General features: G+C 35.8%; 1 protein-coding gene across 11 annotated transcripts in view; it reads left to right on the top strand.

Annotated features, from left to right (window-relative positions):
- The window catches only part of MATR3 (matrin 3), a 39195-nt gene extending 20565 nt beyond the window's left edge, over window positions 1-18630 (top strand). For 3 of the 11 annotated variants that reach the window (XM_019965005.2, XM_019965006.2, XM_019965007.2), the window contains 14 exons: window positions 1968-3059; window positions 7847-7908; window positions 8901-8942; window positions 9273-9385; window positions 9622-9674; window positions 10102-10227; window positions 11030-11155; window positions 11340-11507; window positions 12655-12786; window positions 13426-13469; window positions 13569-13944; window positions 15378-15744; window positions 16210-16331; window positions 17402-18630. In XM_019965005.2, coding sequence (XP_019820564.1) covers window positions 2148-3059; window positions 7847-7908; window positions 8901-8942; window positions 9273-9385; window positions 9622-9674; window positions 10102-10227; window positions 11030-11155; window positions 11340-11507; window positions 12655-12786; window positions 13426-13469; window positions 13569-13944; window positions 15378-15744; window positions 16210-16331; window positions 17402-17452 — 2694 coding nt within the window. In that variant the 5' untranslated portion in view covers window positions 1968-2147 and the 3' untranslated portion in view covers window positions 17453-18630. The remainder of the gene's footprint in view (window positions 1-1967; window positions 3060-7846; window positions 7909-8900; window positions 8943-9272; window positions 9386-9621; window positions 9675-10101; window positions 10228-11029; window positions 11156-11339; window positions 11508-12654; window positions 12787-13425; window positions 13470-13568; window positions 13945-15377; window positions 15745-16209; window positions 16332-17401) is intronic. The other 8 variants (XM_019965014.2, XM_070792054.1, XM_019965013.2 and 5 more) reach the window with 5 other exon arrangements.
- Window positions 18631-26310: the final 7680 nt, after the last annotated feature.

A 26310-nucleotide genomic window follows, 5' to 3' on the forward strand; every position in this document is an offset into this window, starting at 1 on the left:
AGCTCCACCATTCATATATGTTGCAAAGAAAAGTAATTGAGATCTCTGTAATTCAACAATCATTTCCTTAAAATATCAATGTTAAAAATTTACACATGGTCATAATGCCATAGTATAATTTCCCTAAAGGGAAAGAATAGGTCTTTTGAAAGGCTGGCTTTTCAGTATATGAAGCTTTGACTCCCAAGTGAAAGGCAAAGCTGCAATTAATAGTAACTTAGATACTTTGAAATTTTGATTTCAAAAAAACCCTCTTAATGGTTTTGAGGTTTTTTTTTTTTTTTAAACAACGTATGAAAACGTAAGAGGGTACTACAAATGTTTCAACAGTATTTTAACCACCATTCTGTATGGTATTTAAAAGTCATATCAGAGAAACCTTCATCCAATGATGTTTACTTACTCTTGTCTTTATCTTATTAATCTTAAGGTCTAAGTAGTTTACATAATGGATCTCATCTGGAATGAGTTTCTTTGGTGTCTTTTCTCAAGTTCATCTTTCTTGGTGTGCAAAAACATCTGTAATTCCAGTCACCTCTGATAGCATTTCTATGTCTTTTTAACTTTGTTACATCTTTTTGTAAAATCTAACTTTAGTCTTGCCTGCAACTTTTTTTTTACACTTCTTCTACCACTGTTTTCGTCTAGTGTTTCCTTAATCTGTCATTGGTGGAATCTGTCCCATAATTGACTTGTAACTATTAAATATTGCCTGGTTTTTATGTTGATAAAGTTTAAGTGCTTAGGTATATCGGTGATCAAACTTATGAGTTAACTGAACAGTGTCTCTACATAGTAGAATTATGTAGCAAACAATTTAAGACCTAAACCTCTGTGTGTAATTGTGATTATAAAATTGTTTCACCAGGGACAGTTATGTATGTCATTTAATACGTTATGAGATCATTCATAAATGCTTTGTGAATTCTTATGTGAAAATTTTTGAGGTAAAATAAAAATGAAAGTAATTTCATTACTATCACATCTTGGAGGAAACACATCTTGAGGGGTTGTATTCACAATTTAAATTTTCTGGATGATGGGGCTATTCTTGTGAAAGAATCTGTTTACAGAAATCTATGTAAGCAAGATCTCGTTTTCATTTTCACCTGTTTTGAGCTCTAGAGGTGTTACAGCCCTGAGCATTAAATGAATGTTCACGGCTACTACCTTGTGGAGTTTCACTTCTTTAAATCACCTATACTTCCTGTACTTGTGGTTGTTCTTGGGGAGTCTCCTATTTCTGTACTGACCATATTTGATTCTCCTTACCTTTTAAGATTAGAAATGAAGTAAGCAACTGCCTGATAGAGGATGGAGAATGAGGCAGTTAATTATTTGGCTTAAATTTGTGCAGAAATCTATAAACTGTAGGGAGTCGCTTATTTTTCTTCACATCAGTCTTTACCTCAATTTGATTTTGCTGCATAAAGATCTCAACTGTAGCATTTGGTCTTAGATCTTATGCTAGGTACTTGACACTTAAGCTTCGTTACTTGTGATTTTACTTGGTTCTTTCTGATAGTGTTAATAGGTCTCATTTTCTAAAACAATACAACTGATTCATCTTTGACTTGTTGACCTTGATTTTTTGTTTTGTTTTGTTTTTAGTCTTCTGGAACTTAAGCATCATATTATAGGGTGTATTTTTCTTCTAAAAGAAGAGACACATCTATATTTTTATTGAAATTTTGATATATTCAGACATCTGACCCTTCAATTGAAATGTTTTTAAATTCCGTATGAAATTCCCTTTAATAGTTAAACTTTAGCATGAAAGACTACTTTTTAAGTATATGCAAGCTCTGCATACATCTGAAATCTGTTTAAGTTATGTAATTCCTTGTAAGTTTGAGATCTTAAATGTTTTTTTTTAATCAACATGATGCGTAAGTTTTTTTTTTTCTAAAAAAAAAACGGCATCTACTTAAAGGGATTTATGACTAAAATTGCTTATTTTTCTACAGAGTTGTCTGCTGGTTCTCAGCTTGAAGAAGATTCTACAGTCCTTATTGATCCTTTTTCTTGGCGTTACCATTTTTTGAAGCAAAGTTAACCTAGTTTTCTAGTTGAGCTTTCTTTTTGGCCATCTTTAAAAAAAAAAATTTTTTTTTTAATCTATAAACTAGACAAGAGATAGTTCTACAATGTCCAAGTCATTCCAGCAGTCATCTCTCGGTAGGGACTCACAGGGTCATGGGCGTGACCTGTCTGCAGCAGGAATAGGCCTTCTTGCTGCTGCTACCCAGTCTTTAAGTATGCCAGCATCTCTTGGAAGGATGAACCAGGGTACTGCACGCCTTGCTAGTTTAATGAATCTTGGAATGAGTTCTTCATTGAATCAACAAGGAGCTCATAGTGCACTGTCTTCTGCTAGTACTTCTTCCCATAATTTGCAGTCTATATTTAACATTGGAAGTAGAGGTCCGCTCCCTTTGTCTTCTCAACACCGTGGAGATGCAGACCAGGCCAGTAACATTTTGGCCAGCTTTGGTCTGTCTGCTAGAGACTTAGATGAACTGAGTCGTTATCCAGAGGACAAGATTACTCCTGAGAATTTGCCCCAGATCCTTCTGCAGCTTAAAAGGAGGAGAACTGAAGAAGGCCCTACATTGAGTTATGGTAGAGATGGCAGATCTGCTACACGGGAGCCACCATACAGAGTACCTAGGGACGATTGGGAAGAAAAAAGGCACTTTAGAAGAGATAGTTTTGATGATCGTGGTCCTAGTCTCAACCCAGTGCTTGATTATGACCATGGAAGTCGTTCTCAAGAATCTGGTTATTATGACAGAATGGATTATGAAGATGACAGATTAAGAGATGGAGAAAGGTGTAGGGATGATTCTTTTTTTGGTGAGACATCGCATAATTATCATAAATTTGACAGTGAGTATGAGAGAATGGGACGTGGTCCTGGCCCCTTACAAGAGAGATCTCTCTTTGAGAAAAAGAGGGGCGCTCCTCCAAGTAGCAATATTGAAGACTTCCATGGACTCTTACCGAAGGGTTATCCCCATCTGTGCTCTATATGTGATTTGCCAGTTCATTCTAATAAGGTGAGTTAATGCAACAGATACTTCTAATTTCTTTTACGTTGTAGTGCCTATTCTGTATTTACCTATATCTTGTACTCTGTAGTCTGATGACATTGAGTTGATCAAGAATTTTTATACTTTTGAGAACACTTACTTTATTTGGAAGGTAATTGTTTTTGAGCATTTTAAACCAGGGCTTTACATTAATATAATCTACGTAGATTACTTCTGGCCACAAAGCTATCATCCACTGGAATTATCTTGTTGGTTTTTGGCATCAGTATGTTCTTCTTAATCGTATATTTAAGCAGGTTTTTTTTGTCTGCTTTGTTGAATTGTTTTAAGTATTTTTTCTGTTTTTTTGCAGTCAATGTGCTCTGCCATTCAGGATGCTAGATAATCAGCTCTCCATCTGTCTTAATTACTGATTCGTATGTAGTAACGATACATTCTTGAACAATTCTCTTTTTTTCCTTATCTGTGGCTACAGGGAAAGAGTTAATGTAGAGCCCTGGTGTTTGTTTCAGTATATTTCATATTTTAGATTAGTTTATTCTTCTTTTTTAGTTTCCCTTTAACACAAACTCTCATGCTGTAACTGAAATTTTTCATCTTTTTTTTTTTCTCCTTTTCCACAACTTTCTTAAACATATTCAAAACTCACTTTTTATTATCCCATATTGCATCTATCCCTTTAGAGACTTGGGAAAATCACCTACTGCAGTATCCTGCTCTGTGTTCCTCATAAGCATATTCTTTTTCTGACTTAGACTTCTGGTATACTCATTTGAAGGAAAAAAAATCTGATTCTCCTTTGCTTTAATTATCACATCTGGCAAAATGGGAACTTTTTCAAAATGCCCTTTTAAATATATTGTCCTTTCTCTTTCAACGTTTTCAATGCTAATCATTCGCACTGTTTTTTTCCCAAAACAAAATACAGTGCAGTTGACTTAAAGTCAGCATTATAGCAGTCCACTAGCTTGATCTGTAATCTGACCATCCATTTTTCCTGATGTGCTGTACTTAATTGGAACATGTTATTGCCATGAAACTGGTTTGATGGTTGCTGTTACAGGGTTTTTTCTTCACAGTAACATCTGGAAGGGTCATTTTCTCTTCATATCTATCCCTTTAAAAGCATTTTTAACTGAGTTGATTTTTGAGTAAACTAAATCATGTAAGTCATTAGAGATTTTGTTTTTAATCTTTTTAAAAGTCTTACCAATCAATCCCTTTTCTGTGTTGAGATCTCAGTGTTTTTGTCTCAGGTAATTAAGAGACTTCTTACATTGTTTGAATTTAGAGTATTTTGAAAAATATCTTTTTAAGAGTGATTTCTAGCTAAAAATACATGTATATAAATCTATAATACAAAAGTTTTCTGAAGTAGTAGTTTAAGTACACAAGGAATATTTTATTCTTCAATCCATGTCAAAATAACTTCAAATGGTAAATTTACATTCATAGATTAATTTTAATGTAAGACATGGAATCACAAACTCATAAAAGTTAGGGAATTGTATTTAGTAGGTATTTTGGTATTTTCTATTTTTCAAATTTGTTGGATACACTTAGTATATCATGGAATTTAGTTTTTGTTCAGTATTCAACTTCAAGGTTTAGATCTGCTATGAATTGATTTAATGAAAAGGTCCATTAAACTCTGGTGACTCCAAATATTTTCTGTCTGCTTGCAGAAATGACAGTATGAGAAATATTCTCAGATGGGGTCTCTATAAATTCCAAGGAAGATAGCTAGTTACAGTGTCTCAAATGAAAATGATTGTAAGGGACTTAATCTTTGCTACTGGAGTCATCATAAATTAAAAGCTGCTGTTGGAAGTCTCTTCATCCTGACTTTGAGCAGTAACTTAATGTTGCCACTTAACATATAGGAAAAGAATTCAGTAAAGGAACACAAAAGGAAATCAAGAAGGACTTGAATCAGAAAAAGTTCCTATTTTTCTATATCATTCTTTTCTGTCCAGATGTTACTACCTTCTAGTTCCTGAACAGTTAATAAATAATGATAGTAAATGGATCTAAATTGGCCAAAGAACATTTTTGAATATTTGAAACTTTAGACTCAAGAGTAAGGCACCTTACCTAGTAAAGAGATACTTTTAATCTGCAAAACTGCGTGTACTCTAGCAAATTTAGAAAGTTACTTTAGAGGCCCTTTGATTTTCAAAATTTGTGGTATTTGTAAATTGTACCGATTTTAAGAAGTTTTAACACCTGGATTCTCTCAATATAGTTTCCTTAACATAGCTAATGTTTTCTAGATATCTTCATTATTGGAAAAATAAATGCTCACTTTCGGTAGGGATCTTTTTAATTTATAGCTGATATAGAATCACTGAGTTTAGAGAAAATTCTTACGAAAGTAGGTAATGAAAATTTTTAAAACATTTAATCCTGCTCTCTGGTATTGCTGCATAACTTGGAAAATCTGTTCTTTTCACTTAGCGGTAACATTAAATAACTTACATGATCAAAACTTCTTCTTAGTATGAATAGTCTTTTAGGGGAAAAACATCTGTCATTTTGATATTTTAAGTAACTTTCAGTGATGATGTTGCTTTTATTTCTTACTAGGTCATTTTAGAACATCAAGTTGCTTTTCTGCACAGCCTCAAACTTGCCTCAAAATTCCTTTCACTTAAAGAAAACTGGCCACTACAGCCCTTCCGCTGTCTTGTCACTTGAGTTCATGTTTTTCTTTTTAGTTTTCTAGAAGCCCTTAAGTTATTCTTAACTTTGCCATTCCACATGTGCTTCTCCAAATTATCCTTTCTTTATATAATTTAGGTATCTCAATGACATTAAGGTGAATGTAGTTTTTCCTGCAGAACTTCTGAATTCAAAAAATGAATCCTTATTCTTTATTAATCTGAGTGTTGCCTCAATGTAGAATCCAAACATACAGATTTTTTTTAAAGCCCATTATGGTAGAGCAGATTAGTAATGGGTGGTTTGGGAGATATAACTGATTCTTTGATCTTGATTTTCCTTCTAGTACTTTGTAAGACCAGCCACACTTTCAAAAGTTTGAACCCTTGAAGATCATGGGCGATTGGATATAAATAATTTCTGGTTTACTAGATAGCTTTACCATCTCCTATTAATTAGAAGCATGCCTAATAGGATAACTTTTACTCCTCTCTGAACACACTGTTTCTCAAGGATATTTTAAATCTGAATAGTTTTCATTAAGAAAATTCTTGGTTAACATATTTGTTTAATCCCGCTTCTGAATTTTGTCAACTTTGCCTATGGTGCCTCTTGATTACAGCCATTTTTAAAGTGGCTTCCAACAAGTCAGTGGTCTGTTGGTTTGCAAATAGAAAGTTTTTATACCCCAAACATTTGGTTATAGAGCCAGCTGGACAGATCTCTTCCAGTTCTTTAACTGTTAGCCATAAAGACAATCTAACTTTGAAAGATAGCTCCCCAAGTTCTTAGAAGTACCATTCTGTTGAAATGTTCCATTTTACTTCAGTCACAGAATTTTAGTTAATTTTAGTAGGGCAAAGAAATGTGTGTAAACACTCAGGCTGTAAGTTTTTAAAAACTAGATTCCATTTATAAATTAACTTTTTAAAACTTCAGAATGGTATCTCTTGTAATTTGGTTCAGCTCTAAGTCAGACTCCCTTTTAAGGACTTTCTAATGTTTCAGGTAGTATGAGTCTTGGAAAAGTTGCCTTATTCTGTGAGGATTTGTGAAACAATAATAACCTGTAAAGTGGGGATTGTAAAACAAGATAGCTTTATAAGCAGTGTAATAATAGTTGCTTTTCTTCCTTTTTAATTAAAAAGTTTTTTATTAGCACTTCATATGTGCTTGGCAGTGTTCCAATAAACAGGTTACCTTTATTGTTCATTTACTTTCCAAAAAAACCCTAGAAAGATATTGAACCACAGTGTTTTTTAAATAACTTATACCAAGGATTCACATCTAGTAAGTGGTACCTTGGGAATTGAACCTAAGCAGTCTGGCAGCAAAGCCTACTTTTCCTAACTCTTCTTTTTATATTGCCTAAAATGCTAATCATTTACATGTGGATTTTTAAAGAAAGGATAGTTTATTTGAATAAAGTAAAGGAAAAAGTAATCCCTTCAAAATTTAAAATAATCATAAAGCAAATATTGAAGAAATAAAATGTTTTCCTTCCTAAAACTTAGAAATGGACATTCCTGAAATTTACTTCTCTAATTTTGGGAAATATAATGGAAGCTTAGGTTTTTGATAAATTGGGGAGTGTTTCCTTGAAAAGTCACTCCTGTTGAATTAACTTAGCTTTCTGTGACTATAGTACACTTACAGCATACCTCAAAGGCTGGATGAAATTAAAGATACTATTTTTAACTAATTATTCATACTTACAGTATACGTTTTCTTAAAAAGTGATATAAGCATGGATATTTATTTTATCAGAGTTCTGTGAAAGCAATTCTAATAATATGTGAATAAAACTTCAGTTTTGTCTGCAGCAGAAATTAATATGCCTACTGATCTCAAAGTCAGTTACTACTCTTCATCTTTATTAACTCTGTCTTTTCCCTGTCAGGTCTCTTAGTTTGTTAACCAAGTTACCAGTTTTTCCAAGAATGTGCATGGAGTATTTGAGGGCAGGATGAAGCTACAAGGATTCAGAGAAATGGTTTTAAATTAGTGAATGGTCAGGTGTTCAGTTTATGATAATTGTATATAGACATATAGATTAACATCCTAGAGTTTGAATGGTTGAAAAGAAATCTTAGTTTTAGTTTTGTTAATTCTGCTAATTTACTTTGCTACAGGAGTGGAGTCAACATATCAATGGAGCAAGTCACAGTCGTCGATGCCAGCTTCTTCTTGAAATGTAGGAGTCTGAAATACCTTTAAAGCATCAGTTAACTGTCAGAAACAGCCATTGATTGGTTTCGGGGAATTCATCGTTTACTTGTAATATCCACATTGTTATTACTGAATAGTTGACACTGTCCAGGCAATCACCAGTTACAAACAATGTTTAGGTCTGGAATTGTATGTGGAATATTAAGGTGGAGTGATAGCGGTACTTTGTTATTTAAAATGGAAAGAATTTTTAACAGACCTAAAGATAGCCATTGATGCATAAAATAGATTTATAAGAGCATTTTCAATAACAATAATATGTGCTCTGAGAATAAAGAAAATATTTTCCTTGAAGAAAAGGGGGAAGTTATACTAGAAGTAACAAGTTTTAAAGCAAAACCCTTCAGGATATATTTTTTGCTTTTGAGATACTTGTGATGGAGTTTAAGCTGCTAGGATAGAATTTGTAAAGAATCTCCCTACCTAAAGAACATGAAGCCCATTGTTCACTGGGGTGGCCATTTTCACATACAATCTTTGTTTCCCTATATAACCCACATTTCCAGTCCCTCATATAGCACTTCTTTGTGAATTAACAAATATAGGGAATTCCTGGATGCTCAGTGGTTAGGACTCCATGCACTTTTTCAGTGCCATGGGCCAGGCAGGGTTCAATCTCTGATCAGGGAACTAAGATCCCACAAGTTGTATGACCCTTCCTGACCACCACCACCCCCACCCCCACCCCCACCAAGAAAAAAACAGATAAAGGACTATTTTATTGCAATATACATTACTTAACATTTTAAGCAATACGGAGCAAGTTAATTCTCCTTTATTTTGATTAATTTGACATTTTCCTTTGGAAGTATCTATATGACATGTTTTAAACAGTAATATTTCTAACACTTATACTACCGTATAATTTTACTAATAAATCTATTTTAAAGGCCAAACAAGGCTACTTTGTGAAAAGAACAGTTTTATTTTAAAGTTAATTTTCTGGTCTTTTTAAAGCTACCCAGAATGGAATCCTGACACTGATACAGGACATACAATGTAAGTTAAATTTTTTAAGCTGTTGTTTGTAAAGGAGATCAATGTAAGGAATTCAGGTTAAATTTTTCACATTTCATAAACAATATTTTCTTAATTTCTTTATTTAATATGAGTTTGTTAAAAGTCATCATGGGTGAAAGAATTTTTAGAAACTATTTTATGTAGTAATTTTTATTTTTTTATTATAGATTTCCCCCTAGTTACATCATGCATTAAATGCCCCCAAATATTGGAATCACTGTCATACAAGGAGTGTTTCAGCAGTAAATTTCAGTTATTTTTGATGGACTTCTTTATCATACTTTGTATTTTATGTTTTCATATTCCCAGGGGTGATCCATTCATGTTGCAGCAGTCTACAAACCCAGCACCAGGAATTCTGGGACCTCCACCCCCATCATTTCATCTTGGGGGACCAGCAGTTGGACCAAGAGGAAATCTGGGTGATTATAAAATTCATGTTACCTTTCCGTAAGAGTTTTTATCATAAAGATTAAATGCAGTGATTTTAGGCAAAAGAAGTGTCATTGAAATGTAACTCAAAGATGACATTTCATGAGAATACATGATACTCATTTGTGATGTTCTTTTGCTGTTGGAGAGATGTCTGTTTTTCAATTTAAATAGCCTGGTAGGACAAGTATACCTAAGACTGAAAATATACTTTTTCCCCATAAAGGTGCTGGAAATGGAAACCTGCAAGGACCAAGACACATGCAGAAAGGCAGAGTGGTCAGTAATAAAGCTCTTGCTTTTACTGTATTGGCTGTATGCTCTTTGGGGAAGTGTGATTTGACTTGAATCATTGCTAATTGAATCTGTGTTGTAGTTCTTATTACAGAAAGATTGTTTTAGTTTGAAAACCAACAGGCTTTTATACGTGACTCTGATAAGAGTTAAAACTTTGTTTTCATATGTCCACAGTCTAGAGATTTCACCTTGATTCAAAGTTAAGTTTGCCATCTAATTATATAACAGTCGTTGATTTAAATATCAGTGCAGACACTGTTTTCTGAAGCTATGAGGCTTGTTCCAGGGACATATTTAAATACTTAATTTGTTCTGACTGACTACAGATTATAAAAGATTTAATATTTTACTGTTTCGTATTGCTTCTAAAGAAATTTATTTACTAACTTGGTTTTTTCCTAATGAATAGGAAACTAGCCGAGTTGTTCACATCATGGATTTCCAGCGAGGGAAAAACTTGAGATATCAACTATTACAACTGGTGGAACCATTTGGAGTTATTTCAAATCATCTTATTCTAAATAAAATTAATGAGGTATGAGTTAAGTGTGTAGTATTTATTCATCACTAAAGTATATCCTAAAGAGAATATATTATTTTGTATTAGAAAAAAGAATGTTAGCTTAAATCATCAATGTGGAATGTAATGACGGAAAGGGCCAATAGTTGAACCAATCAGTAATGAATTCTAGTACCAATAGATTGTTAGTAACTTTATAAATTGTGATTCTTAAGCAGTTACATTATCTTTATTATACTACTGCTATAGAAAGGACTGGGAGAAGGCAATGGCACCCCACTCCAGTACTCTTGCCTGGAAAATCCCATGGATGGAGGGGCCTGGTGGCCTGCAGTCCTTGGGGTTGCGAAGAGTTGGACACGACTGAGCGACTTCCCTTTCACTTTTCACTTTCATGCATTGGAGAAGGAAATGGCAACCCACTCCAGTATTCTTGCCTGGAGAATCCCAGGGACAGGGGAGCCTGGTGGGCTGCCGTCTATGGGGTGGTCGCACAGAGTCGGACAAACTGAAGTGACTTAGCAGCATAGTAAGGACTATATAAACATAATTATTTGGAAAAACATTTCAAACTTTTAACCAAATGGTGCCAAATTATTGTTTCAAATTCAGTACATAATAAATGATAGTGTTAGTGTCATGAAAGTAATCAAGTCTGAGATGATCTTTAATAAAATAGGAAATCAGAGATTTTTTTTTTCTCTCAGGTTCTTGAAAATGCTTTCTATATAATGATTAAATATTTTTGGAAAGACTTTGGACAGTATGGAATTGGGTGGTTTTTTGGAAATGTAAATATATATTTTTTCAATTTTAGGCATTTATTGAAATGGCAACCACAGAAGATGCTCAGGCTGCAGTGGATTATTACACAACCACCCCAGCATTAGTATTTGGCAAGCCAGTGAGAGTTCATTTATCCCAGAAGTATAAGAGAATAAAGGTAAATAATCTCTCTTTTTCCAGATTTGTATCACCAGTTATTTAGTGTATCATTTTAATATTTACCAGCTTATAGCTGTTTAAAATTGTTGCTAATATCTAGAATAATCTTGACTAATAATTATGGCATACTTACTAATTTGATTTCCTCTGTTTTTTGTTTTTTTCCCTCCTGTGTATTAAAGAAACCTGAGGGGAAGCCAGACCAGAAGTTTGATCAAAAACAAGAGCTTGGACGAGTGATACATCTCAGCAACTTACCTCATTCTGGCTATTCTGACAGTGCTGTCCTCAAGCTTGCTGAGCCTTATGGGAAAATAAAGAATTATATACTGATGAGGATGAAAAGTCAGGTAATATACATGTAGAAGTTTTGAAAAAGATTATTTCTCAAAGTTTTTTTTTTTTAAGTTATTTTAACATCCTCATTTTTAGTGAAGGGGTGGGGGTGTAATTTGGCGGCCAAATTATTGAATATTGAGTAAATAAAGTGGAAAGTAAAGATCTTTTTCTCTAGTTTGGCTAATATTATTTCCAGAGTTTGCCTCCAAAGATCTTCCTTTGTGTATATAAGTATACTTTCCCCCTTTACTTCAAATGAGATTATATTAAAGTGTTACTTTCCACTTTACACATGATTCCATTGAGTAAACTGTGCTGAATTTAATTTCTTTAATTAATGGATATTAGAGATTCTCAGAGAAGGCAATGGCACCCCACTCCAGTGCTCTTGCCTAGAAAATCCCGTGGATGGAGGAGCCTGGTAGGCTGCAGTCCATGGGGTCGCTAAGAGTGGACACGACTGAAGTGACTTAGCAGCAGCAGCAGAGATGCTAGTTCTTTTGCTGTGCCATTAATGCTGCTGTGGATTTTGTGGCATGTGAATTTATGCATATAATTGAAGGATACAATTTCAGAATTGAAGTTGTGGATCCTGATACTTGCTTTCTTTTCTTTGACGGTGCCAAATGCTCTTCAAAAAATAATACTCATATACGATCATACTAGCATTCTAAGCAGAGAAGGCAGTGGCGCCCCACTCCAGTACTTTTGCCTGGAAAATCCCATGGACAGAGGAGCCTGGTGGGCTGCAGTCCATGGGGTCGCTAGAGTTGGATACGACTGAGCGACTTCACTTTCACGCATTGGAGAGGGAAATGGCAACCCACTCCATTGTTCTTGCCTGGAGAATCCCAGGGACGGGGGAGCCTGGTTGGCTGCTGTCTATGGGGTCGCATAGAGTCAGACACGACTGAAGCGACTTAGCAGCAGCAGCAGCATTCTAAGAGCTTTATAAACACTGGATATTAGACTTTTCAAATTATGTGAGTTTAATTAATGGATTGAGTTATTTCATACTTATATTTCATTTTTAAAATTGTAAGTAGAGCATCTTTTCTTTGTTAACCTTTTTATAGTTTCATGAGTTTGTATCCTTCTAAAGTTTTACTTTCTAATTAATTTTTTGTTCTTTTTTTTTGTTTGTTTTTCTTGCCCCAGGCCTTTATTGAGATGGAGACCAGAGAAGATGCAATGGCAATGGTTGACCACTGTTTGAAAAAGGCCCTTTGGTTTCAAGGGAGATGTGTAAAAGTTGACCTGTCTGAAAAATACAAAAAATTGGTACTCAGGGTATGTAGTGTTTGATTCAGGTTCTTTATAAAGCTTATTTTCATGCTTTTCAAGCCATGACATTTTTATAAATTTTTACATGCTAAGAATGTAGGATTTAGGAACTTCCCTGGTGGTGTGGGGGACACAGGTTCAATCCTTGATCTGGGAAGATCCCTTCTGTGCACAACTACTGAGCTGCACTCTAGCCATGCTCTGTAACAGTGAGAGGTCCAAGCACTTCAACGAAGAGTAGCCCCACTCACTGCAACTGGAGAAAGCCAGAATGCAGCATCATGACCAGAAATAAGTAAATAATTAATACATACATAGGATTTAGTTATTGAAAGAGAGTGATCTTTTCTCTTTTTCTTGTCTTCATTAATACAGAAGTTTTTAAACTGATGTCTGTATAAAGCATCTTTGTTTTTATCTGTTTTACTTAAGGTTCTATTTGAAAAGCTTTAACAAAATTATTATTCACTGCTCTTCAAATGTTGGTGGTAATTAATAATGTTAGGGCAGCTTACATTCTTAGGTATGGTTTAAATAAGGTTAGTTGATATATAAAGGATGGTCATCGTTTATTAGTTAATTGGATAATTAAATACTCTATGAAATCTAATACATTTATGTAACTGGTGAAATTTTGTCTTTTAGATTCCCAACAGAGGCATTGACTTACTCAAAAAAGATAAATCCCGGTAATTTCATTTTGTGTGTTTATGTCTGTATACACTAGTATGTTAAACCTTCGTTTTCCAACTCGGTAGAATTAATTCAGGTGTTTGTTTTGGTTTCAGGAAAAGATCTTACTCTCCAGATGGCAAAGAATCTCCAAGTGATAAGAAATCCAAAACTGATGGTTCTCAGAAGACTGAAAGTACTGCTGAAGGTAAAGAACAAGAAGAGAAGTCAGGTGAAGATGGTGAAAAAGATACAAAGGATGACCAGGCAGAACAAGAGCCTAACATGCTTCTTGAATCTGAAGATGAGCTACTTGTAGATGAAGAAGAAGCAGCAGCACTGCTAGAAAGTGGCAGTTCAGTGGGAGATGAAACAGATCTTGCTAATTTAGGGGATGTGGCATCTGATGGGAAAAAAGAACCTTCAGACAAAGCTGTGAAAAAAGATGCAAATGCCAGTGCTTCTGGAGCTGCAAAGAAAAAGCTTAAAAAGGTAAAAGAAGGTTTTATGTTGACTTGTTGCAGTAGAAAACTAGATCAGTGTTTCAAATTATTTATCTTAGGGTCATATTTAATAGAATTAGTGACTTACATTAGGAAGAAATAGGAATCACTAAAAAAATTGACATCTAAACTCTGCAATACATAGATTGAATAGGACTAAACTGCAATAGAAAAATGTCAATTCACAAAGAGAACTTTTTAGTAACAAAGGAGAAAGACTTAAAGCTGTATATGATTCTATTTGGTAGTGGTAGTGTGTAAAGAGTAGTAGGCAGCCTTTATGTATAGTCCAGCTTGTTTTTTTAAATATGGGGTATGGATTTTACAGTAAGTTAACTGACCTGACCCAGGGGTAACTGACCCAGGACACTTAAAACATTGTGTCAAAAATGGTAGAACTTGAAGAATTTTCCTATTATAGAAATGTAACCTTGATTAGATATTTCAATAGGTTTTAAAACATTTTTTCTTAGAACACATATCACATATTAAATTAAGGCAAATCGCAATATAAAAATATATACATGGTAGAAAAATACTAAATCAGAAGACCCATGGTGTACTTGACTATCTCCATTAAAGATTAGAGCATTACAATGCCTTTAGAACTCCATAAGATAAATGAGTCTTGAAATGAGATTATTATAATCCTCTTTCATTCATTCCTTCTAAGATATACTCTACTACCAGAAAACTTACTATTTATAGACCTCCAGATTTTGATGGCTTGGTCAAATAAGTTAGCCTTGAAATTCTTTTTCTGGCTGAAATATAGTTATGTAGTACTACGTTTGTGCTCTTAAGAGCTGATAATTATTGAGCATTATGTGCCATCAATTTTTCTAATCTCTTTGTGTGTGCTAATTAACTGATTCTTAAAATAACCTTATGCCACAGATGCTTGTTATCCATATTTCATGAATGAGGAAATTGAGTCATGTTAAAATTCAGTAGATTGTGGTCATACTGCTTTTATAAATGGCAGAGCCAAAAATTAAACCTAAGCAGTTATGTTCCAGAGCTTGATTTTAAACCACAGTGGTATTTTAAACACTGCTCTGTAAACAAAAAGAGTGGCACCATAAGATACCTTCTTTGAAGGACATCATTCAACTTATTGATACTTCATGAAATCAGCTCTGATTATCTTGCAGCATAAGTCTCAAAGTATAGAGTATGAATGTCCTCATGTTTATTTTCTGCTCTTTATATAAGGGAAGGCTTGGATTACTTAGTTTTAAAACAAGCTAAGGTTTTTTTTTTTTTTTAAACTAGTAAATTTGGGGGGAGAGAAAGAAAAGTCCCTTTTTTTTTTTTGTGAGGAAATGAAGGCAAAGACGCTATCCCTTTCCCTTCAAGTAAAGCAAATGGAAGGGATACTGCAGGATAATTGTTGCAGAGTAAATTTGTCTTTCTTAACAGCGTCGTTTCCCAGGGAATATGGAAGGTTTTGTCACTCTAGATGAGGTTGGTGATGAGGAAGATTCGGAACTTCAGAAACTTCGTAAATCGGGCATGGCATTTAAATCTGGTGACAAAAATGATGATGGTTTGGTTGAAATTAAGGTGGACAAGATCGAGGAACTTGACCAAGAAAATGAAGCAGCGTTGGAAAATGGAATTAAAAATGAGGAAAATACAGAGCCAGGTGCTGAATCTGCTGAGAATGCTGATGATCCCAACAAAGATACAAGTGAAAATGCAGATGGCCAAAGTGATGAAAACAAGGAGGACTATACAATCCCAGATGAGTATAGAATTGGACCATATCAACCCAATGTTCCTGTTGGTGAGATTTAAGGCTTTGTTGTTATCCCTCACCCTCCCCAAACTCTTACTATAAGATTTTTTTAAATTGGTCTTACATAATAAACTCTAATAGCATGAAGTTCTACGCAGAACAATTTGTAAATCTTACTTGAAGCATTCTTTTTTCCTCTTTTTGTTACCATTCCATAATATGTTCTTTTTTCTCCTCATAAAATTTTCTGAGAATTTCACATTGCTTTTTGTTTTGTTCACCGTTCTATTTCAACATTTTTAAGAGAACAATTAGGTGTGGGCCCTTAAACATCAATTAAAATACAAGCTATTAACGATGTTATGGTTTTTGCTTTGTTTTAGCGTAGGCTATATTGGACATGTCACAACTGTTAACTCATTCAAATTATATTGACAGGAAAAAAAAAGATTTGAGAACACTATTAAAATCTTCAGTTTACTGAATTTGTAAGAATGTATGTTTGTGTTCTAGGTATAGACTATGTGATACCTAAAACAGGGTTTTACTGTAAGCTGTGTTCACTCTTTTATACAAATGAAGAAGTTGCAAAGAATACTCATTGCAGCAGCCTTCCTCATTATCAGAAATTAAAGGTAAGGCTGAATCTAAAAGAGGAGAGTTCTTTTGTGAAAACTAACAAGTCACGTAAGTTTATGGACCAGTACCATCTGTGGACCCAGCACGCTTTATCCTGATAACATTCTTTATTGATGGGCCTTGAGCAGTTTGATGAACTCTGGAAGCATCTGCTAAACCTCTTTCTAGAATACACTATTAACTAAATGATAATTTAGTAATTTCTAAATTTATAGATTTAAACGTTACAAATTCTGTTGTATAATTAAGAGTTATTTGAGTATTCTCAAATGATTATTAGACTGTAATTTCTCTAATTTGGAAGATACCGGAGGCTTGAAAGTCAAGTGAAATACTATAAAGCCTTTTTCAACTTTATAAAGTGCCATATCCCTTTATACTTAATGATTTTTACATTGACTTTAAATTATTATTTTATTAATAATGACACTTCAGTGAAGTTTTATGATCAAAAGGATATACAGGTAAAAGGAAAAATTAATAAAGCACAACATAATAAAGAATAACAAATTTCTGTTTGGATATTTTGAAAGTTTGGTGTTTTAGTTAGTGGCTTAAGGACACCAAGTATTGAAATAGATGAGGGAAAACTTGAAAGTAGGAGTTAAAAAAGATAATACTGATTTATAATATAAAGCTGCTAGAGTATTAAGGACATTGGTTATTTTCAGTGGTAGCAGAAATTTAATAATGTCCTTTGTCTTAGAAGAAGGGGCATTGAATAAATACATGTCATTTAACTAATCTTAAGTTCTTGGGGTAGCAGCAGTTATTCTATGTGCGTATTTTGGTCTTTGTTTTCTCATCTCTGTAAGTTAGTCTTAATTGCACATTGAAGTAACTTTTTCATATTTTACTGTTTCTTTTCCCATGCCTTACTGTGGTGTCCAGTTTAGTTTTATACCTGCTTGATAAGAATAACTGGATCTTACAAATATTGACAAGGTTATAGTTAAATTAGACTCAGGTCCCTAAACTTCAATAGAATATTTTATTTTGTAGTTAATCCATTTGTTATGTTTCACTAAGGTGACTTAATCCTTGTAACTTTTTCTTTTCTTTTCAGAAATTTCTGAATAAATTGGCAGAGGAACGCAGGCAGAAGAAGGAAGTTTGAGATGTGCTAGAAGCTTAATGATTTCAAAGAAAATAATGGTTCTTTGTTTTTAAATGTTAACCTTTTTTAAATACAATACTGATAGTTAGAAGAAAACTATTGTACTCTTTTGTTTTAGTGGAAAATAATAGATAATAGATGTCTGTTCATGTGTTAAGTGTTATAGCAAAAATACATATACGGTTAAGTTAATGAAGAATTGTTTTTGTTTTATCAAAATAGTAACAGACAGAAATACTTTGTAGAGACTGACTTCGTATGCTAAAGACACTTGCACCACTAAGAAAGATATGTAGAAGCATTCAAAGAAATGAAATTTAGTAGTTCCAAGCTTCAGAGATATGTCAAAACTTTTGATTCCATTCAATAAAGAACAAAACCAATTGTATTTTTATTACTTTCATCTGAAACATTCCACATTTTAATCTGAGCCTTGCAGACTTTTCATTTGGAGTTTGAAGCATTTTTGGTTTTGTTTCGTTTATGGAGAACTTCACTAATGTGAGATTGGTAATTAAAATGCAGGTGCAGTTTTCTTTCAATGTCATGTTGTTGTTTAGGTAATAAGAAATATTAAGTAATTGGCTTTAGATTCTGTAATTTTTTCCCCTAAGTTCCTGCTAGATTTCGTATTCTAGAAGTCAATGTATTTTCAGTGAAATGTAAAAATATTCCCCTTCTCTTTGACCAGTATTAATTTCTTGAGATCTTATTGCTTGTCACTTGAATCCTGTAGCTGTCATACATCATCTGGTATAAGCAACATTTGATTTTTGAAGTGTGTAGACCATCTCTTTGTATTTTCAAGATGTAATTTTACATTTCTGCATTTTAAAAAAAGTTTGGCCATAATCTTAGATGCACGCTTCTAATTCATATACTTGCATATGTGACCTTTGTGAACAGAAATTTGCATGTATAATCTGTGTTTACTTGTAACTTTCTGGTTATATTATATACTGCTTATATCTGTGGATTCAAGTTTCTTAAGTGAGTACCAATAAAAAACAAAAACCTAGGCCATGTTCATTGGTTATACATGTTTGAGGTGTTAACCAATATATTTGTCACAGTTGTGGTTTTTATTTACTGTTAAACTTTCTTGCATGCTTTAACAAATTATTCCATTTTTAATCTAGAGTGTTCTAAAAACTGCTACTAAAAATCTGAGTTTTAAAGCTTTTGGTGCTGGTGGATTTCTTGTTCCTGTTACATAACTAAAAATTGGACTATTCATAGTTTTTTCAGACCTTCGGAGTTCAAAATGCTAAGGGTGACAAACAACAAAAGCTCATGTTTAGATATGTCTAAGCGTTAACAATAATCTTGGAAATAACATGGAATAACAAGAATTAGTTGTATCAGCCTTTCAAAATATGTTGGGATAATTGGTTTAAGAGATTATTGTCAAGCAAATTTTTAATTTAAAAAAGAATTTAAGGGATTCTCTTTGAACCACTTAGATCTATTAAAGGATGTATCAAATGGAAGAAATTTTATGATCTATCACTGAGGGGAAAATGACACCTTAATGTAACATGCACAAAAAAATCCTTGCCAGTTTATCTCAGTTTAATTTTGGCCTTTACTAATTACCAGCTTTTAATTCCAACTGTTAACTAACAGTAGCTATATACAAAGCATTTTGTGTACAATGGCATCCCTTGTTTTCTGTCAACTTTTTTTCATAGGTCCTACTTTGTTAGATACACCAAGGTGTAGAAAAGAATGTTTAATATCTTCATTTGCTAGGGTTTGGAAAGTATAAATTCTCATAAATTGCTAATGATGAATAAACCTGTAACAGCTATTTCCCAGATTATGACAAACCTTTATTTAATAGGAATGTTTTTCACTTAACCAACTGTAAAGTAGAAAATTTTCCCACTCCCATTTTAGTTATTAGTTTAATATAGACGTTAACCCTGAGTGAAGGAAACTTGGTTTGTTTTACAGTTTTATTTTATCATTGCTAATAAATATGGCCTATGAGAATTACTCTGATAAGGCTTAAGTTGGCTAGCTGTAGTAGTGTGTATCTTAAAAACACTTGGTTGACCAAAAAGTTCATTCAGGTTTTTCCATAAGATCTTAGCAACCCAATAATTTTATTTAGAGTTGTAAATGAGGAATGTGGATTTCTGGCTATTGAGTACTGAATAAGTACTTCTAGAGATTTTTATATGGTATAGATTATAAGGAACTTTTAAAGCTTATATCAAGCCTCTGAATTCTTTTACCCCTTTTTCTTCGGGTAAAAGGGCTTCCGTGGTAGCTCAGCTGGTAAAGAATACACCTGCAGTGCGATTCGATTCCTGAGTCAGGAAGATCCACTGGAGAAGAGATAGGCTACCCACTCCAGTATTCTTGGGCTTCCCTGGTGGCTCAGCTGGTAAAGAATCAGCCTGCAATGTGGAAGACCTGAGTTCAGTCCCTTGGTTGGGAAGATCCCCTGGAGAAGGGAACAGCTCTACCCACTGCAGTATTCTGGCCTGGAGAATTCCATGGATGTATAGTCCGTGGGGTCACAACATGGACTGAGTTGGACATGACTGAGTGACTCTCACTTTAGGGTGAAAAGGACATACACACTATTAAATAGTATGGCAGCGTTAGGTTATAAAAGTGGAAGAATACACATTTTTTTGGCCTGATTTTGTTCACAGTATAGGTTTAGTGGCTTTGAACTGGAAAATGACGTGAGTAAAAATTGTGACGAAAGAGGCTTGTATGTAGTGGAAATCTGTAGGAATGCTGCATATTTTTAAGTCAGACAAAATTGGTATACACAGTTTGGTTAGGATAATACAAGCTAAGGCTAGGGGTGAGCAGCTCTGTACTCCTCTGTATTGGTGGCTTCCATAGAATATGGCCTTGGATATTGTTTATATCCACCCAAGATCAACTGTTGGGTGGTAATGCATTTGAGGTATTCTCCAACCAGGACCTTCAGCTGAGCTGTTGGTTAAGCTGGAGTTAAAAGTGCCTCTCTAATCTGATGCATGTCCGTTGCATGTCAGGTTTGAGACATGGTATACAAACAAAATGCTTCTGTGAATTCTTTAAGACTGCTGCTACTGCTAAGTCACTTCAGTCGTGTCCAACTCTGTGCGACCCCATAGACAGCAGCCCACCAGGCTCCCCCGTTCCTAGGATTCTCCAGGCAAGAACACTGGAGTGGGTTGCCATTGCCTTCTCCACTGCTGCTGCTAAGTTGCTTCAATCGTCCGACTCTGTGCGACCCCATAGACGGCAGCCCACCAAGTTCCCCGTCCCTGGGATTCTCCAGGCAAGAACACTGGAGTGGGTTGCCATTGCCTTCTCCAATGCATGAAAGTGAAAGTGAAGTCGCTCAGTCGTGTCCAACTCTTAGGGACCCCATGGACTGCAGCCTACCAGGCTCCTCCATCCATGGGATTTTCCAGGCAAGAGTACTGGAGTGGGGTGCCATCGCCTTCTCTGACCTTCTCCACTAGTGGTTCTCAAATGTTAGCATGTATCAGAATTACCTGGAAGCTTCATTTTAAACATTACTGGGCCCTGTTCCTAGAATTTCTGATTTACTGGGTGTATGGTTGATTTTAATAATTTGCATTTTTCCATAAATTACCCAGGTGATGGTGATGTCAAGAATAGAGGCCACGTTTTAGAGAATGATTGATTTACTTATAGCTGAAGTATACTACTTAGGCACTTGTGGTCAGATGCCTGATTTAGATACTGTGGCTTAAAGGTTTTGCTACTGTTACTAAAGGTAAGGGAAATGTTGGAAAAGAATATTTGGGATCCTTCATGAAGCATTTTTTAAGGTTATAAGTGGGAGACACCCAAGAGCCCTCAATACTGCTTTCCCTGGTGAACCCTTTATCTTTTGCTTGGGACATTAATAAAATGAGCAGCTAATTTATTGAAGTTTTAAGTGAATGGAAAAATGGAAGTTGATACTGTTCACTCCGGATATAATTTGCTGAATTATTAACTATAGTTGATAGAAGCTAGAGCTCAATTAAGGTACTTGTTAGGAAAAAATGTGAAGATACCAGGAGATAATAGCTTGAAAATTCCACGTGAGAACTGTTGGATAATATATGATTAATTTTTAAAAGGCTGTATTGACATTTATTAAAGCCTTTATCTTTAGCCCTGGCCTTAGATTTATAATTTCCATACATTTAAAGAATTCTGTAAAGTCAAATGTACAATAGGGAACATGAAAATTAAGAGGAAGGGGGGTGCAGTCTTTTATGTGTAGTAGAGAAAAAACTGGAGAAGGCAATGGCACCCCACTCCAGTACTCTTGCCTGGAAAATCCCATGGATGCAGGAGCCTGGTAGGCTGCAGTCCATGGGGTCTCGAAGAGTCAGACACGACTGACCGACTTCCCTTTCACTTTTCACTTTCATGCATTGGAGAAGGCAATGGCAACCCACTCCAGTGTTCTTGCCTGGAGAATCCCAGGGACGGGGTAGTCTGGTGGGCTTCCATCTATGGGGTCGCACAGAGTCAGACATGACTGAAGCGACTTAGCAGCTGCAGAGAAAAAACAAATAGTGTTCACACCAATAACAAACTTAGAGTGGAAATTGTAGCCATTAAATACAGGTTTAATGATCTTTGCTTATATATAATCTTGTGATATATATATATATATAATGCACCATTTGTATACAGGTTTAATTACCTGATCCAAATGGAATCTACCAAGAGCAGCAGGAATGTCCTACCTTTGACAAGGACAGAATACTCCAATTTCAGTCATTGCACCTGTCAAAAGTTGGACCAATTCCTATTTGCTCAGTTTTGCCAGGTTTGTTAAATCACTCTGATCAGCTACTTCTTGGCAACTGCCAAGTCTGTTCTTTTTATGTATGCCTCCCCCTCCACTTGTATCTGGAAGACACCAGTTTATGCTCTTTGTGTGCACTTAATCTGCTCTGGGATAAAAACCTGTGGAAAGGAATTGGAGTTTAAATGGTCGCTCAGTTCAGTCACTCAGTCATGTCTGACTCCTTGTGACCCCGTGAATCGAAGCACGCCAGGCCTCCCTGTCCATCACCAACTCCCAGAGTTCACTCAGACTCAACGTCCATCGAGTCGGTGATGCCATCCAGCCATTTCATCCTCTGTCGTCCCCTTCTCCTGCCCCCAATCCCTCCTAGCATCAGAGTCTCTTTGAATGAGTCAACTCTTCGCATAAGGTGGCTAAAGTACTGGAGTTTCAGCTTCAACATCAGTCCTTCCAATGAACACCCAGGACTGATCTTTAGAATGGACTGGTTGGATCTCCTTGCAGTCCAAGGGACTCTCAAGAGTCTTCTCCAACACCACAGTTCAAAAGCATCAATTCTTCAGCGTTCAGCTTTCTTCACAGTCCAATTCTCACATCCATATATGACCACTGGAAAAGTCATAGCCTTGACCATTAGTAGACGATAAAAACTAGTGAAAACCTAACTCATTTTCCTAATTGTGGCTAATTCTGCTTACAAGCACAAGTTGTGTCTCTGATCCATTTCATCGTAAGTAGCTAAGCTGTGCAAAACGAGCAAGGTAGGGCTTGACGCTGCAAAAGAGGAATTTCCTCTGCCCTTATATTCTGCACATCTGTAGGTGCATATCACCCTTAAAAAAAAAAAAAAACCTTGCCTATTTATACTTAAAACTTTCTACAAATTTGACCCTTATAAGTCAGGCCAACTTTTGTTTTCATACATAGAATATACTATCCTAGCCATTTTTAAATAACATCTTACTCTGTTAACCATAATTCATTTAACCAATTCCCTATTGATAGGAAATTTTGACTTTTCCATTTTGACTTAACTATAAATATCCATATCTTTACATCTTTCCAATTTCATCTGTACATGGAGTGTTTGAGACAGAAGATTCACACATTTTTACATTTGATGAAAACAGTGAGAGCCTGTTCATAACCATCCTGTGCCTTCATAACCATCCTCCTGATTCCTGCATCCTACTTCACCTTCCATCTCAAGTTAGAATTGTTGCCTGAACAATACATGAATTGCTGTAGCGTTTTAAAATTCTGGACCTCTGATGATTCCATTGCAGTGTCTTATCACTGGCAAACTTTAATAGCCTGCCTGCCTTGCGACACTTTTCCTATCAGACCATCACCACCATCCAGACAGCATCTACAGATTATAAACTTATGGTTTTATACTCTTATCTGTTCATGCCTCTTCTAGCCTTGAGTTGATAAATTACCTTCCAGGTTCCTTGAATTAATCATACTCCATAAACCATAAGTTTTATAAACTTAATAAACTTATAACTCCCTAAGTTTTATAAACTTAATAAACTCCATAGACAGTTAAACACCGTCTTCCTCCCCAGAGCTGTTTGTTCAGCAGCCAAGAAAGCCAAGCTCTTTTTCCCTGCTTTAGGATTGTTGAGTCACTAAGTCACGTTCAACTCTGCTGCTCCATGGGCTGCAGCACAGGAGGCTCCCCTGCCCTCCGCTACCTCCCGAAGTTTGCTCAAATTCATGAACAATGATGCTGTCTACCCATCTCATCTGCTGCAACCCCGTTTTGCCTTCTTTCATTTCCAGCGTTGGGTTATATTCCTGAGTCAGCTCCTCCCATTAGGTGGCCAAAGTATTGGAGCTTCAGCCTCAGCATCAGTCCTTCCAATTAAAATTCAGGGTTGATTTTCCTTAGGATTGACTGCCTTGATCTTGCAGTCCAAGGGACTCTCAAGAGTCTTCTCCAGCACCACAGTTTTAAAGTATCAATTCTTCAGCACTTAGCCTTTATGGTCCAAATCTCATGTCCATATGAGACTACTGGAAAAATCATAGTTTGACTATATGGACCTTTGTCAGCAAAGTGATGTCTCTGCTTTTTAATATGATGTCTAGGTTTGTAATAGCTTCCAAAGAGCAAGCATCTTTTTTAATTTCATGGCTACAGTCACCTACAGTGATTTTTGAGCCCAAGAAAATATGTCACTGCTTCCACATTTTCCCCTTCTATCTGCCATGAAGTGATGGGACCTGGAGGCCATAATGTTAGTTTGGTTTTTGTTTTTAATTTATTGTGACTGCAAGGTGTCTTAGTGGGGGCATTTGGAATCTAGTTGCCTGACTAGGGAACAAACTTGGGCCCTCTCCATTGGGAGCATGAAGTCCCAGCCACTGGACTACAAGGAAGTCCCTGATCTTAGTTTTTTTTAATGTTGAGTTTCAAGCCAGCTTTTTCACTCTTTCTCCTTCATCAAGAGGCTCTTTAGTTCCTTTGCACTTTCTGCCATTAGAGTGGTATTACATGCATATCTGAGGTTACTGATATTTCTCCTCAGTAACCTCCAAGATTTTGGTTTTGTTTTTTCTTTTTTATTATTTCTCGCAGCAGTGTTGATTCCAGCTTGTGATTCATCCAGCCCAGCATTTTGCATGATGTTCTCTGCACATAAGTTAAATAAGCAGGTTGACAATATACAACCTTGTTCTCCTTTGCTTTCAAACCAGTCTTTCCCTGTCTGGCTCTATTAATGTTGCTTCTTGACTAGCACACAGGTTTCTCAGGAGACAGGTAAGGTGGTCTGGTACTCCCCTCTCTAAGAATTTTCCACAGTTTGTTGTGATCCACACAGAGACTTTAGTCAGTTTAGGATACATATTTGCAAATGTGGCCAATGTGGTTGACTGAGGAGTAACCACATTTTATTTCTTTGGAGCTTTGGGCTGACTCAAAGATTTTTAATGAATGAAATGGCCCTAGAGAGAAGCCCTGTCAGATTCAGGACTCCATGGAGGGAGATTTTTATTTTTGTCTTCAGTTTTAGCAGAAAAGCTTGATTTTTTAAGATTCAAGGTTTACAAGAGAATAAAAAGATAAATCTCAGTCCCTCATTTTACTTCCCTAGGGGGAAGAAAGTTTTCTTGTGTCCCCTTTCAAATATATATTCGGAGATTTTTTTACACATACTATACACTGTACCTTGATTAGTATCACTAAAAACATACGTAAGACTTGCCAATGGGGAAGCAAGGAAGCATAGATAAATGTATGGCGGGCAGCGCATCCGAGATCATGGAGGAGGAAATTATTGGACCCTTAACTCACCCTTCAGTCTTCCCTCTGAACAGACTATTTCCTTTGTAACTTCGAAAGGGGGCTATAGATCTCAATTCCCAGCTCACATTGAGTTCACCATTGTGGTTGAAAAAGCCTGATTGGCCAAGGGTACGTTCACGTTTTCATGCTATGTCTGGATAGTGGTGGTAAGATCTGGGTTCGAAAAGGGTGTACCTGGACGTGTATGAGTGCAGGTGCTTGTGTAATAAGCCTCAGTGAATTTGTCTTAGTTTATTATTTCTGTGTTATGTTTTCTATGTCAGGATCTGTGGATATGATTTGGTACGTGTCACTCATAGTGTGACGCTGTATATCACGTTTGATGTGTGTCTGGCTGTGTGACTGCACTCTCGTTATCTAGATGTTCCTATTTGATGTCAGTGTGTTTGAGGTAACTGTTGCGGTGTGTAATAGTCCACGTCTGTGTATCTTGTCTGTGACTCCTTCCTACCTCCCCCACTCACTGCATCCCATCATTCTTGAAGAATGGGCGCGTGTGGGGACACTGGCCCAGCTCCACTCCAGTTTTCCTAAGAAAACGTGACAGCACTCCCAGCGTTCCCCGCGGTCACAAGGGTACGGAGGAAAGGCCTTTGCGCATGCACACGTGTGCAGCTTGGGCGACAAGAACTTTGTGGTGGGGAGGCGGGGGTTGGGGGGGGGGGGGGTCTCCCTTTGCCTCTCGTGCGCTCTCTGGTGGCCTCGGAGGGCAGCGCAGACAGAACGAGAGGCGGGGCCGGCGGCAGCGGCGGA

The sequence above is a fragment of the Bos indicus genome, chromosome 7 (assembly GCF_029378745.1).
Source record: "Bos indicus isolate NIAB-ARS_2022 breed Sahiwal x Tharparkar chromosome 7, NIAB-ARS_B.indTharparkar_mat_pri_1.0, whole genome shotgun sequence".
Lineage (NCBI taxonomy): Eukaryota > Metazoa > Chordata > Mammalia > Artiodactyla > Bovidae > Bos > Bos indicus.